Genomic DNA, 12907 nt, shown 5'->3' on the forward strand with positions numbered 1-12907 from the left:
GCCAGCCCGTGCTCCTCTCCAGGCACCGCGCCGTGCCGGGACGACCGGCCTCGCATTTTTCGGAGATGCCATCACCCCCGAGACCTTCCTGCCGCGCAGGGCGGAGGCAGCGCCCGCTCCCATCCTCCCGTCTCTCACGGATGCCGCAGCAGCCTCCCAGCACACACCCAGCACGACGGCAAATTAAGGTTTTGGCGAAACCAAGAACTCAAATTACACCTTGAGCCTGTCGGGCAAGCAATTAATTCCATTGAGTGTCCCATGGGCTGAACCTGTTTGCCCACACTACGGGCACGTTCACAGTCGCGTCTTCCTCCCCTGCCTCCCACAAACTCCTCCTCATCTCCGGCCTCTCAGGTGCAGCTTTTCTGGGTCCAACCTGAGCTCTTTAGCAGCCGGCACCATCACATCCTCTCCAAAGAGGGTTAAGTTGCTTTTTCAGACACGTGGGGAATTAAGGGCACTGAGGCGGCACGGTGACCTGTGGGGCATGGGGACAGGGCGTGGGGTGGGTTGGAGAGGGTCACACAGCTCACCCAGAATCACCGCAAAGCGCAGGATCCGCTGCCCACGCTCTGATTTTCTTTGCTTCAGGACTAGTGTGGATCGAACCCGGGAAAATCCCGTTTGCTGAACTTCTGAAACAGACGTTTGACTTGCAAACACCCAGATGGCTCGAGCAACACCGCGGTTTAACTGTGTGCAGGTACCTCCTACAGTCACCATGCGATGACTTTACAACACACAGAGCTACACACTGAGTTCCACCAACACGCAAAACCTGCAAACCCCGGGGGGTTTTCTGACCTCTGGGAATCTCCGGCCTCATTCTATCCATGTGGACACTGCTACGTAACGGTGCTGACAAACCCTTCGTCCACAGGGAAATGAGTTGATGAGAATGATGGGATTTTATTTCATGGGTTTCTTGCTATTGTTACTGCTTGGAAAATACCTTAAAATCAGGTAATTCCTCACCAATGTGCTTCCCTCGCTGCTCTGGTTTAGGGGACGATGGTGTCGGGCGGGTCAGCACCATCTCTTGGTCTATTTGGGGTTTGCTGTTGTACTAAATCCTCGACTTGGTGCTGTTTGCTCTGCTCGATGAGATTCTTGCCCGTGACTATGGAAAAGAGGATAATGTGGTTGTTCTCAAGGGAAATGTAACATTTCTTAACCAAATTTTGCTGCCTCCAATTTGCACGGAGCGTAAGAGATTCAAACAGAGACACGGACCAGCCGTTTTAGTACTTGAAAATTTTATTTTCTCAAATGAGCACCAACACATATTGTAAATATGACAAACAATACGCCTCCCTCTAATACTGAAGAACTATTTACAATGTACAAACACATGAAAAGGTGAAAACCAATTCTTTCAAAACAAACGATTGCATTTATTACGGAAGCAAACAACCTGAAAGAATATGCCCAAAAAAATAAAATTAAAACAAGATCAAAGAAATAAAAGTATACACAGTTTGTAAACACAAGAGCATCAATAGACAGGCTGGTATTGGAAATATCGTCCTTCGGTTTTGTCAGTGGGGAAAGCATTCCCATTTCCTTACGAAAAACAAAACAAAGGATACATAGAGTTCGTAACTACGAGAATAGCTTATTTGTGGTTGTACCTTACACAATGCCATTCTGCTTGCGTTTAAATATGTTGGTTTGTTTTCTGAATTCAAGATGATTTTGTTTCCCCTCTTCTGCTTCCTCTTTTTAAACAGGATTCTGCAAAATCTCTGTCTAGCGTCATTGTTTCTGAGCATTAAACTTGCGAGGCGTCTCACCTGGGACAAGAGGAGAAGAGGCTCCTTCCCACCGAACCGAGCTCCGGTTCTGCCACCCTGCTCACCCCCCGCTTCGGGTGTCGCTTTGGGTGTCACTTCGGGTGTCACCTCGTCACCCAAGCACGGGTTCCCATGGAAACGCGATGCTCCCCCCGCCACGCGGCAGTGCGGTGAAATGCGTGACGAACACACAAACGCATACAGAGAAAACTCTCACTTGATCATCGCAAGAACAAGAGGTTTCATTCAGAGGTTTTGTTTTCTGTGTGTCTTTAAATCGTGTGCACCAAAAACGGAGAATTAAAGAGCGTGCAACAGTTCTTCAGCACTGAAAACAGCTCCTTGCTCAGCAAAACGCGGTCCAGTGGTTTGTGCTGTTGGTCCAACTTTGGGATGAACGAGACTCAATGAATTAAAAATATATAAGGGGGGAAAAGGGGACGTTAAAGACAGAAAGGAAAACAGGGAGCAAATGAACTTGACTGCCCCAGAGGTAAACTTGTACTCTAATCGGTTATGGAGCAGCCTGGTTTAAAAATAAAAAGGAAATCAAACCAAACCAAAACACAACCAAACAACAAAAAACCCCAAAGAAAACCAGGATCCATGTCCAAAGACTTATGTTTTAAAAACAATGACTAGATAGCAACCTCCATCCTCCATCCCTGCTGCCTCCCAGTGACTCGGAGGCTGCAGCTTGTGCTCAATCCTGTTTCCTCAACCTCAACATCTACCTCACTCCAGCCAATTCTGGTGCAAGAGAAGATCTCAGGCCTGGATCCCCCAAACCAGATCCCCCCGGGGAAGCTGAGCCCAGATGGAACCCACTGGTCCACTGGAACTCACACGGGTTCTCGGGTGCTAAATGAAGGTGTTTCACACGTAATTCCAGCCCCTGGCGCCCTCCCCAAGTGTCCAGAGCCACCTCGCGTCCCACACGTGGGGACCACAGGCTGCTGTCCCCAACCCGCCACCACTGCTGTCCCCAACACGGCACCAATGCTGTCCCCAACCCAGGACCGCTGCTGTACCCAACCTGGCACCAATGCTGTCCCCAACCCAGGACCGCTGCTGTACCCAACCTGGCACCAATGCTGTCCCCAACCCGGCACTGCTGCTGTCCCCAACCTGAAACCACTGCTGTCCCCAACCCGGGACTGCTGCTGTACCCAACCTGGCACCAACGCTGTCCCCAACCCGGCACTGCTGCTGTCCCCAACCCAGGACCGCTGCTGTCCCCAACCCGGGACCACTGCTGTCCCCAACCTGCCACCAACGCTGTCCCCAACCCGGGACCGCCCGCCCCGGACACCAATTCTGCGGGCTGGAAGCCGGAGCGATTCCCCTCCTGCCACATCCAGAGGAAAAGCGGATCAACTTAAGAGGACAACGAATACTATGATATTTGTTTCCCTTTAAACATATTTTTGAACAAATACAGAAGGAAACAGTATCATTTATAAACAACAAAAACGTGCTCTCGGGGGGGGGCTCTGGGAAAACAGCACCAAATATATTATTAAAAAAAAAAATTAAATAGTATTTACAAAAGTATATTTCACAATTTTTTTTTTCACGCTTTGTATATATTATCATCTGAATATTTATTACAGGGATCAGGATTTCACACCAGATAATCCACCAAAACAACTGAAAAACTTAGTCAAGCCTGAGCTTTGGGGGAGATGGGGGTGATGTAAACTCCAGGATAACGCAGCTCGCCAGACTAAATGCCACATCAAAAGAACAAAGCAGCAAAAGTCGCTGCGGTTGGTGTTTTGTCAAGGGTGTCACCGGGAAAGCAGCACTGGAGGGACGTGGGGAGCGAGGTTCTTTGGTTATGCTCTGAATAAATCAGTGTAGGAGCCATCGATCCTGTGGTGGCACAACATACAGATCCCATCACCCGCGGGGCCACCGGCTCCCAAAACTGCCGCGTGCCTCGATGCAGCAAGTGACAGATGAGTTAGCAGCGGAATAAGAAGCGCTTTGTATTTAATGGACACGCAGCAGAGAACAAACGCCAATGAGCCTCACCAGTCTATTTTTCTTTATGTCCCTGGACAGTGCATTAAAGTCACTCTGTGGATAATTCTCTGGGTGTTGCGGATGTTCACAGGCACATATTTTTATTGTATCGGGGCTTGAGGTGAGATTCTCAGCAAGCGTGAATCTGTGGATGCTGATGGGACACCACCAATTAAAACCAGATTAAGATCTCGCTGTATTCAAGCTTAGACTGGTTGCCATTAAAAGCGTAACCCCTGTGAACAGTTAAAACCAGCCTGATCTGACGGATCATCGTCCTTTCTTGTCCCAAATACACGGATAAAAACCTTTACACCTGGTAGCGCTCTGCAGTAAGGGTTCTTGTTTCTCAGAGCACTCCTCTAAACAGCCCTATCATTTTATAGCTTTTTAATGGGTGATGACTCTAAATACCAACATAAAACCATGAGCCCATGTGTGCTCTTTTTCTCACCCTCAAACATGAATGATTTGGGGTGATCTCTTGCTTCTCCCAGCTCCAAACAGATCCCCCTAAGGCTTCGTACCTGGGGAGACTGAAGAGCTCTCCAAAGAACACAGATTATTTCCCACTAGCTAAAACCTCATAAATCGTTGTGGATCAGCAACAAAAAACGGGAAAATGGGACCAGGCCAGTGCCCAAGTCAACAAGGTGGTGTGTACTGCAGAATTTGGATTTCTATTAGATTTTTTTCACTGAAGGGAATGCAGGTGATGGGTTCAAGAGAAGAAACAGCCTTTGCTGAGATGGGCCATCAGGTCTGGGCTTCAGCACAAGGACCCATCAGGTAAAGTCCACCCTGATCCATACGTAGCATCTCTGCTCACACCCCCTTATTTAATTTGAAATGACTTTCTCACCGCCAGCTCTGTCCTGATCCCCACAGCCCACTGAGAGCGTGGTGGCGTGGGGTGACAACAGCGTCGGTTTCATAAGGAGCTACAAACCCCTGCACAATACTCTTTCCTTCTGGATTAAGACAGATTTCCCCCAGTGGATTAACCTACTTGAAAGAATTCCACGAACAAAAAGAAAACTCACTCAGAGAGATAAAAACTAATTCAGTTAAACAGCCTTGGAGTTATGCACCAGATACTGGCTGGACTGTTGCAGAGCAAACTTCACATTGTCACTGACGTCTAACACAGCTCCCCTCTCACATACCGGGTCCCTTCCCCATCAAACACCTCGGGAAGGTCCACGTTAATTAAAACGAAAAAATTAAAATGGGAAGGACTTGTTCCTTGCAGTTACAACACCCACATCTACCCCTCCTCCCCTTTAAACTCCAGGGCATGGACAATTTCAGGGGTAGGGGGAAGATGTTTCGTTTCTTTTCTTTCCCGTCCCCCTGTGCCTGCAACAGGTTCCCAGGAGCGGGGAAAAAAGGGGGAAGGTTTTGGGAGGATACCTCATGGCTTGAAATATCCACCTGTGCAACACTGCTACAAGTGCCGGGCTCCTCCGCTCCCCACTCTCGCACCATTCCCGTCAGCTCCAAGGTGGAGCTGATGGCTGGGGCCTGGGATTTAAGACAAAGATTCTGTAACAGCATTTTCCTACATGCACTTGCGAGGGGTTGGTAAAAGACCCCCAAGGATGCTCAGCGGAGGCCAGGAAATCAAGGGGCTGTGTGACTAAGCTTGTCCCCATCCTTCTCTATGTGATTTCCTCTTTCTTGCCTAGCACGTGCCTTTATTTACCCCTGCCATGTCTTCTAAGCTGCAGCTCCAACCCCTTGCGCCCTAAGCAGTTTTCTCCTCCTCTCTGAGGGGCTCAGCAGTCAGGATTTGGTTTCTGCAGCGGTGAGGATGCTCCCCACAGCTGTGCTCTGTTGGGATGTTCGGCCTACCTACCGACCCTGAAACGGCGAGGAAAAGGAGAGCCGGGGAATCCCCCCAGCATTCGGGTCCTCCCCCTCCAAACAACAAGTTCACAAATGGCAAACGAAACACACAACTGCGATCAGCTTGCAGGGGGAACTGGTTGTGGCTTGTGCTCAGCCGGCTTAGACTGAAGCTCCAGCGATGGAGCAGCGGTTTTACGATTCGGAGAGAACGCAGCCGTGAGGTATTTTTCTGTCCATTTAGACAAGTAGATAGTTTCAAGCCTTGGTTAACCAGGACTTAAAGGAGAAGAATTTCAACTTCTGATGACTCCCCTTGGGGCCCGCTCCCCACCCCCATCACCTTCTCCTGCCCAAAACTCAGGTCTTCCTCCCGCACCGAGACCTTCTGATAAAACGCCACCACAGAGCCAACTTCAGTTTGTACTTAAACATTCGTCAACATGGAATGGCTGTCGGGCGTTCGGTGCATTCTCTTAGCCAACGCCAGAACACAGAGAGAAGCAGCCAGGGTCAACTCACAAACAGATACAAAGCAAAGAGACAGAGAGACAGAAATTTAGAGGCCAGTCACCAATAAAGATGGAGAAGGGTGTGAAGATGCTCCCAAATTGCAGAGCCTCTAAATGCATGGAACCAAGCGTTCAGTCACTCTCTCACTCTTGGATATAATGTTCGGTTGGATGGCATTCTCTTACACGCTGGTAGGGCTGGGCTCTTTCCGTTCAATCCCAGCCATTATCCTTGATCATGTGAGCTAGTTCAATGATGTATTTGCCTTCTTTATACTTCTGGCTGCTTTCAAAAGCGTGTTCCTAAAAAAAGAAAGGGGAGAAAGAATGAGATCAAGCCGGTATCTGAAGGTAAAGTCGCGGTTACAGATCAGATCCAGGAATGCTGGTACAAGTCTTGTCTACAGAGTACAACAGTCAAATTGCAGGTTCCCCTCTTGGCTTTCAGGAAAATTAATGTTGGAATAGTCTCCAATCCTGTTTCTAGCCGTCTTTACAGACAGACGTGTGCTCGCAGCTGCGGAAACACGCGCTGCTTCAACGCTGCGGAACTAGGCGAGGAAATCCACGGGATCCCTGCGCAGGTGGGACTCTGGTTCCTGAGGCCGCACAGTTCGGTTCGGCTCAGGTGTGCGTTACCTGTGTGCACCAAACGCACCTGAGAGAATGTCGTTCTGTTGTCACAGAGGCTTGGGCTCACTGCTGTGTTTATGAAATTTTGTATTTTGTCTTACAATAACCTCAATTTATGTACTCGGTGTCCTTCTCCATTTGTGAGATCCATGCTGTGTTTCTGCATGAATTCCTACCACATCAATTTTTGATGCTTTACTTTTTATAGCCTTCCAACTGATTTATTAAAGAATATTTCTGTCCAGAGGCCACAGATACAATATATGTTTTGTACAGACACTGGCCAAAATGTTTTGACAAACAAGTACACTGCGTGCCTCCTGAAGCAGAAATTAGGATGTAGCGTAAGCCTTTATTTGAGGCAATTGAATTTACGAAGAGCAACAGACAGCAAACAGATAAAACTCGTGTTCAAGAGCATTTCCAGTGGGAAGGACACAGGATTAACAATATATGGATCGTTCTGTTATTCTGATATTGGCTGGGAAAAATGACAATATGAACCACAAAGACTGACTGAGGTTATCCTTGTGTTAAGTACCGCTAAGGGACGCCCAACCAAAACCAGGCCTGCAGTGTATATATTCTTAGTAAAAAAATTAGCTGCAAAGCTCCTGCTCTTAATGGATGCAACAAACACAATACAGGAGGGAAAATGGAAATGCAGGAAGGAAAAATGACGCGGTTACAGACCAGAACCCGCATCGGCGGTTCCCAGTTAATGGTCTTTCCACGAGACCCCGTTACCATGCACACACCTTCGGAAAGGGCTGGAGCAAAGATGTCCACAGGAAAAGCAAATTATACTGATACTCACATATTTCCAACCCAGTGTGGTTTTGCAGTTTTCACAGTAAATATCTGCAACCGCATGTAATCCTGTTAATAACACCCGCTCCTCTGCAGGGCCACAACCCACATTAACTCTGGGGAAAAAGGAGAGATGCTCCCTATTAGTGTGTCTTTCCACATCAAGACGCTGCAATGAAGCTGACAGCGATTTTATTGCAGTATTTAAAAACACAAGCAAGAGGTTCAGCATGCTGAGAACCACAGCTGGGCCTGAAACAAAGGTCTCCTGCAGTTCCAGAACACAATGAAAAGGTAAAATAGAATTTTTATGTGACTCAAAATTCTATAAAGCTTTGGACAGAAGATTAATAACCTTCTGGTAAATTGCACCGATTATGCATTTGAGAAAGAATTTCATTTTGAAATGGATAAAATGGTACTTTTACTGTCCCAAATAGAAACTTGAAAAATGTAACTGAAGTCAGCAGTTCTTTTGAAAGACATCCCAGCAGTGATCTCGGCAAAACCGCTCTCAGTTATTGGGAAAATGATACTCAATTTTTATGCTAGCTCTAAAAAGTAAATGTGTATATAGACATTATTCATTCTCCACATTTATGAAACTTTGACTCTTTGGTCCAACTCCACGCTCTGAGAAGAGAATGACTCATCTGTTAGCTCTTATTTCTCAATCAAAAAACCCACCTTTTCCTAAGCTGCTTATCTGAAACCTCAACATAAAATCAAATATGAATCAGTGCTGCTTCCTGCCTCATTCTCCAAACATTTTCAGCAAGCTCCCAAGTCTCAGGCAGAGGTTTCCTAAAAGAAGATTATCCTTTTGTTTGCTTCTTCATGAGGGCTTTGTTAATTTTATCCTATGAGATGCAGAGCTGACACGTCCGAGGTTATACTCACACTGAGTTGAAGAGGTATGCTCGTCCTTGGCTTCCTTGAAAGGACTGAAAGGCAAGAAAACAAAATTCAGTTGGCTAGTTGACGGACAAAAGGCTAAACCAGGACCTGCCCTCTACAACTGCATTAATGGTAATTATAGCAACTGTTGGCCAGGGCCTGAGAAATGCACATCGATACAGCCTCTGAGATGGAACGAGCAGAGTGCAATGTCAGGGGATGAGCCCTGAAGAGCAGAGTCTGGTCCAGCACCCATGTCACAAATGGCACCAGCCGCCCACTGGGAACTCACCCGGTATCACCAGCACTGCGGTGCTGGACAAGCCCAATGTGCTTTTCAAGAGTGAAGCTGTTTTCCCTCTCGTATCCCAGCAATGTCTATTTTTACCCTTTCGGTTCTGTTTATGGCCTTGCTGCCCAACGTTGACTGCAATCTCACGGAGGCTTCCCGTCGCGCTGCCGCAGTTTTTAAACACCACTGCGTGTGAATTCCCCTTCGGACGACCGCACAGATGGATGCTGAACCGAACGGAGAGATCGGACCTATTTGTGCAAGGCGCTGTGCACACAAATACAACCTCTGCTCTAGTGATTTTACAAAAGACTTCAACCTTGCTGAGCTGTCTGCAAGCCTTCATATCCCCACTGACACCAGGGACATCTTCAGGACTCGATCTAAACATGGAATCATTTCAGTTGGAAGAGACCCTCAGGGTCATCAAGTCCAACCACAACCTAACTCTACCACTAAACCATGTCCCTAAGAAGCTTGTCTAAGGGTCTTTTAAAGCCCTCCAGGGATGGTGACTCCACCACTGCCCTGGGCAGCCTGTTCCAATACCGGACAACAGCTTCCATAAAGAATTTTTTCCTAATATTCAATCTAAACCTCCCCTGGTGTAACTTGAGGCCATTTCCTCATGTCTTATCACTTGCTACTTGGGAGAACAGACCAACCCCCTCCACGCTCCAACCTCCTTTCAGGTAGCTGTAGACAGCGATAAGGCATGAGATACAACCGGACAGAGATGCACACGGACAAGGGAGAATGACGCAGCAGCAAAACCACAGCAGATCATCACCAGTTGTGGCCAGGGCCCGCTGGAAGATCCCCAATTGCAAGAACATCTGCAATCGGCCCCTTTCCGCGGAGCAGAGGCACCTCTGTGGGCAAACACAACGCTGCCTGTGAGGTCTGGCTGGCAGCAAGGGCTCTGCCTGGCCAAGAACCCACTCGGTTCTGGAGCAATAGCTGCTCTTCAGAGGAATCCGAAGCCCAACATCAGTTGCCACCCACGGCACAGAAGAGCCACTCTGGATTCAGAGAGGACGCCCGAGGCACTGGGATATCTCTTTCACTCAGACAAAAGCAATGCCCTGAGGAATGCCTCTTTTCTTGGGCAGGAATTAAATAGGACACATGGCTCAAGCATGTTTGTGTAATTGCATTTATTAGAGAAGCTTCTTTTAATCCTTTTGCGGCACTCAAGTTCTTTATTATTGTTGCTGTCAGCTGGCTGATACCCCACACGCCAACTCGGCGTAGCCCGAGCGCTATGAAACACACGCTGCATTGTTCCAGTGTCCCCTGTGGTAAAGCAGGAACCCACACAAAGCTAAGCCCCCCCCCAGGCCTTAAAAAGAGTCTAAGCCAGAGCTAGGCCAGGCTCTACCTTGCTGCAGCAAACTGCAGGGACACGGGCTGTCCAGCTGCACCAGAGGGACACCGGCCTGGAGGACAGACAGGGGATGGGGTGGAGGGATGAAAGAGAAGGTTCCCCCAGCAACATGTGCGCCATCAAAGCAAAATGAAAGCAGATGAAGCTTGCTCACCACCCAGTCCTGCCCTGTAAATACTTTTCCATAAACACCAAAGTGACTACGTTTGCCAATAACAACAACCATGGGAGCAAAGTTTTTATTGGTACAGAAATAGGATTTTCCATTACCGCTGTACAAAGGCCTGTCTTTAATAAACAGCAAAACCAAAGCCATCAGCTTTGTGTTCGGGGCTCACAGGACACATTCCAGCCCGCTCCCAGGGGACAGCAGCATCCTTTGAGAGGTGCCCGTCCTCCCAGCACTTCAGGGTATCTAAGGGTGGTCACCACCAAAAAAAACCTATAAAATCACATGAATTATCCCCTGCCCAAGCAGAACTTTTCAACATACCACTGCTCGGCTTTCAGGGCTGCCGCCTGTCTTAATTCACCCTCCAGCCAGCTAACGATTTGGCAGATCATAGAAGAAGAAGCAAGAGAAGTCTGGCAAGCATCCCCAGCTCACCAGTGCATTTGCTCTCTGTGAGACTAACCCGCCTGTATCGTTATAAAGGTAGCACAAGCAGGTTTTATCTGGGTGTTGTAACCTCAGCATTTTCTGGAGATGTTCCTTCTCTTCTGAGACTCCAGAAAAACTGGCACATGCTGTACTGGGCACTATGAAATCAGAAGGAACAAATATATTTATATACAAACAGATGCTCCTTTTTTTAAGAAACACACAAAGATATTTCCATGACACGCTTGGTTTTCAATGAACAGTGACAGTCACCTACTTTGTATGCTATACATTTTCTCAGTGTAGATTTTCACGATACGCATTCAAAGGCGTATCTTACACGTATGCTCATAAACCCAGGCTTCTTATTCTCTGAAACAACAGCTCCTGGCATCACTTCCCAGCTGAAAGAAATGGAAAGGACTTTTTGTTGTTGTTTCCCACTGAAAGCCCAAGCACATATTTTTCACTGCACTGCAAACGCTCAATGTCTGGCTGGAAACACATCTGTACATGCCAGTGACAAACCTCTCCCTCCCTCCCAAACCCTCTAAAAAAACACATGCACAACAGCTTATTCCTCCTGAGTACTCACGTTCAAAAACCTTCCCCGCTCCTGGGTGCTGCACTCAGAAACAGGTAAAAGCTGCAGGGCCTGAGGTGGGAAACCAGGCTGGCTCAGGCGCTGGGCTGCGGGTCCTCGCCTGCCAAGCTGCCTCTCGCTACAGCAGAAGCTCCACGTTAAGATGCCTTTGGCAGCTGCTCTGCTTTTAGAAGTTCCTATCACCCAATCTACAGACGCTCATTACGGCCCCCTCAGCTGTGCTGATTCCAAATTACATCTGTGAAATCATTATTGTTACAAAGACTTGGTGGGGGGCGGGTGGGTTTGAAGGAAATAATTCTTATTCTCCTTGTAACATGATCATGGATCCAGTTTAAAGGACAATCACACAGACTACCTAATCATCACGGTATGGGGCAGACACAAGTTGTTCAGAGTAGGACGTTCCCAACTCAATTTGCTGGCAAAGCGGCACAGTGCAGAACTGCAGCTCCGGCGAGAGACGGTCTGCGGGACAGGGAGCTGGGTTCCACGGACGCTGTGAAACCAGATCTGCCGCAGCAGGACGTGGGACACGCAGCCAGCGACTGGGAAGCGCCAGCTCCGCCGCGGCAGAGCCGTTCTGCTCGCTGGAGATGGGCTCAGCTGAGACCCAGAGCTGAATCCTTATATACTGCACACCCGTGACCTTGGCAGCTGTCAGTTCGGTTCAGCCCATTTGTCATATGCTGGCATCAGTGTGAAGTGCTGAATCTGCCGTTCTGTTTGCTCCGAGCGAGATGCACAACTCCTTCAGAGCGTTCTTTTTTAGACAAATAGCACACGGATGACCACAAGACGCAGGCAGAGAAGGGCTCATCCCCTCCATCGCTCCACCCTGTTCCACCTGCCTTCCCACCCCATCAGACACTTGCACATTCCCATTACTGGTAGAGACACAGAAGGAAATTTTGACATTTATTCAGTACAGCCAGGGAAAGGCACGAATTCTGAACGTGCTCCAAACACGCCTCCACTCCCTGCCCCTTCTCCCTCGTACCTACAGCGTCTCACTCACCGCACAGCCCACTCAGCAGTTCCGCACGCGGAACAGATGAGAGGATTAATACCCCAAGTCTTTGTGACAGCGTTTGACAATAGGCTCAACACAAAAAGAGCTGGCTGGAATCATCTGGAAAAATAGGAAGCAGTTACCAGGACTAAATGGCTCCGTACTGATGCTTGTTCTCTGCAGACTGCAGCAGAGAAAACCCCCGCTTACCTATATCCAGCTGGCAGCCTTTTAACAAACCAATAAAGCAAAAATGAAAAGGCAACTGGTTCCAAAGAGGTACAAGAGGAAGAAGGAACAGAGTGTGCCACTCCGTGCTACGCTCTTCAAAGCCACAAATAATTCTCGCTGCAAGGATGCAAACGGGATCGAGAGCCCAAAGCCAGCGCTGGAGAGCGACGCCGTCGGCATGTCCCGGGCGATGGGAAATGACGGCACCGGGAGAAGCCAAATGACCACAGCCATCTGGACGCTGCAGAAAAGGACA

At 48.4% G+C, this 12907-nt stretch overlaps 1 protein-coding gene and 1 long non-coding RNA gene across 5 annotated transcripts in view; both read right to left on the reverse strand.

Annotated features, from left to right (window-relative positions):
• Positions 1 to 1242: 1242 nt before the first annotated feature.
• The window catches only part of YPEL2 (yippee like 2), a 35679-nt gene continuing 24014 nt past the window's right edge, over positions 1243 to 12907 (reverse strand). For all 4 annotated transcript variants that reach the window (XM_065036794.1, XM_065036796.1, XM_065036795.1 and 1 more), the window contains 3 exons: positions 8528 to 8571; positions 7635 to 7743; positions 1243 to 6487 (listed from right to left, as the gene is read on the reverse strand). In XM_065036794.1, coding sequence (XP_064892866.1) covers positions 6398 to 6487; positions 7635 to 7743; positions 8528 to 8571 — 243 coding nt within the window. In that variant the 3' untranslated portion in view covers positions 1243 to 6397. The remainder of the gene's footprint in view (positions 6488 to 7634; positions 7744 to 8527; positions 8572 to 12907) is intronic.
• On the reverse strand, positions 10727 to 11535 carry LOC135575905 (uncharacterized). The gene is made up of 3 exons (XR_010467335.1): positions 11400 to 11535; positions 11082 to 11208; positions 10727 to 10962 (listed from the first exon to the last, which is right to left on the reverse strand). It is a non-coding gene; the product is annotated as an uncharacterized LOC135575905 (long non-coding RNA).

The sequence above is a fragment of the Columba livia genome, chromosome 20, assembly GCF_036013475.1.
Source record: "Columba livia isolate bColLiv1 breed racing homer chromosome 20, bColLiv1.pat.W.v2, whole genome shotgun sequence".
NCBI classification, from domain to species: domain Eukaryota; kingdom Metazoa; phylum Chordata; class Aves; order Columbiformes; family Columbidae; genus Columba; species Columba livia.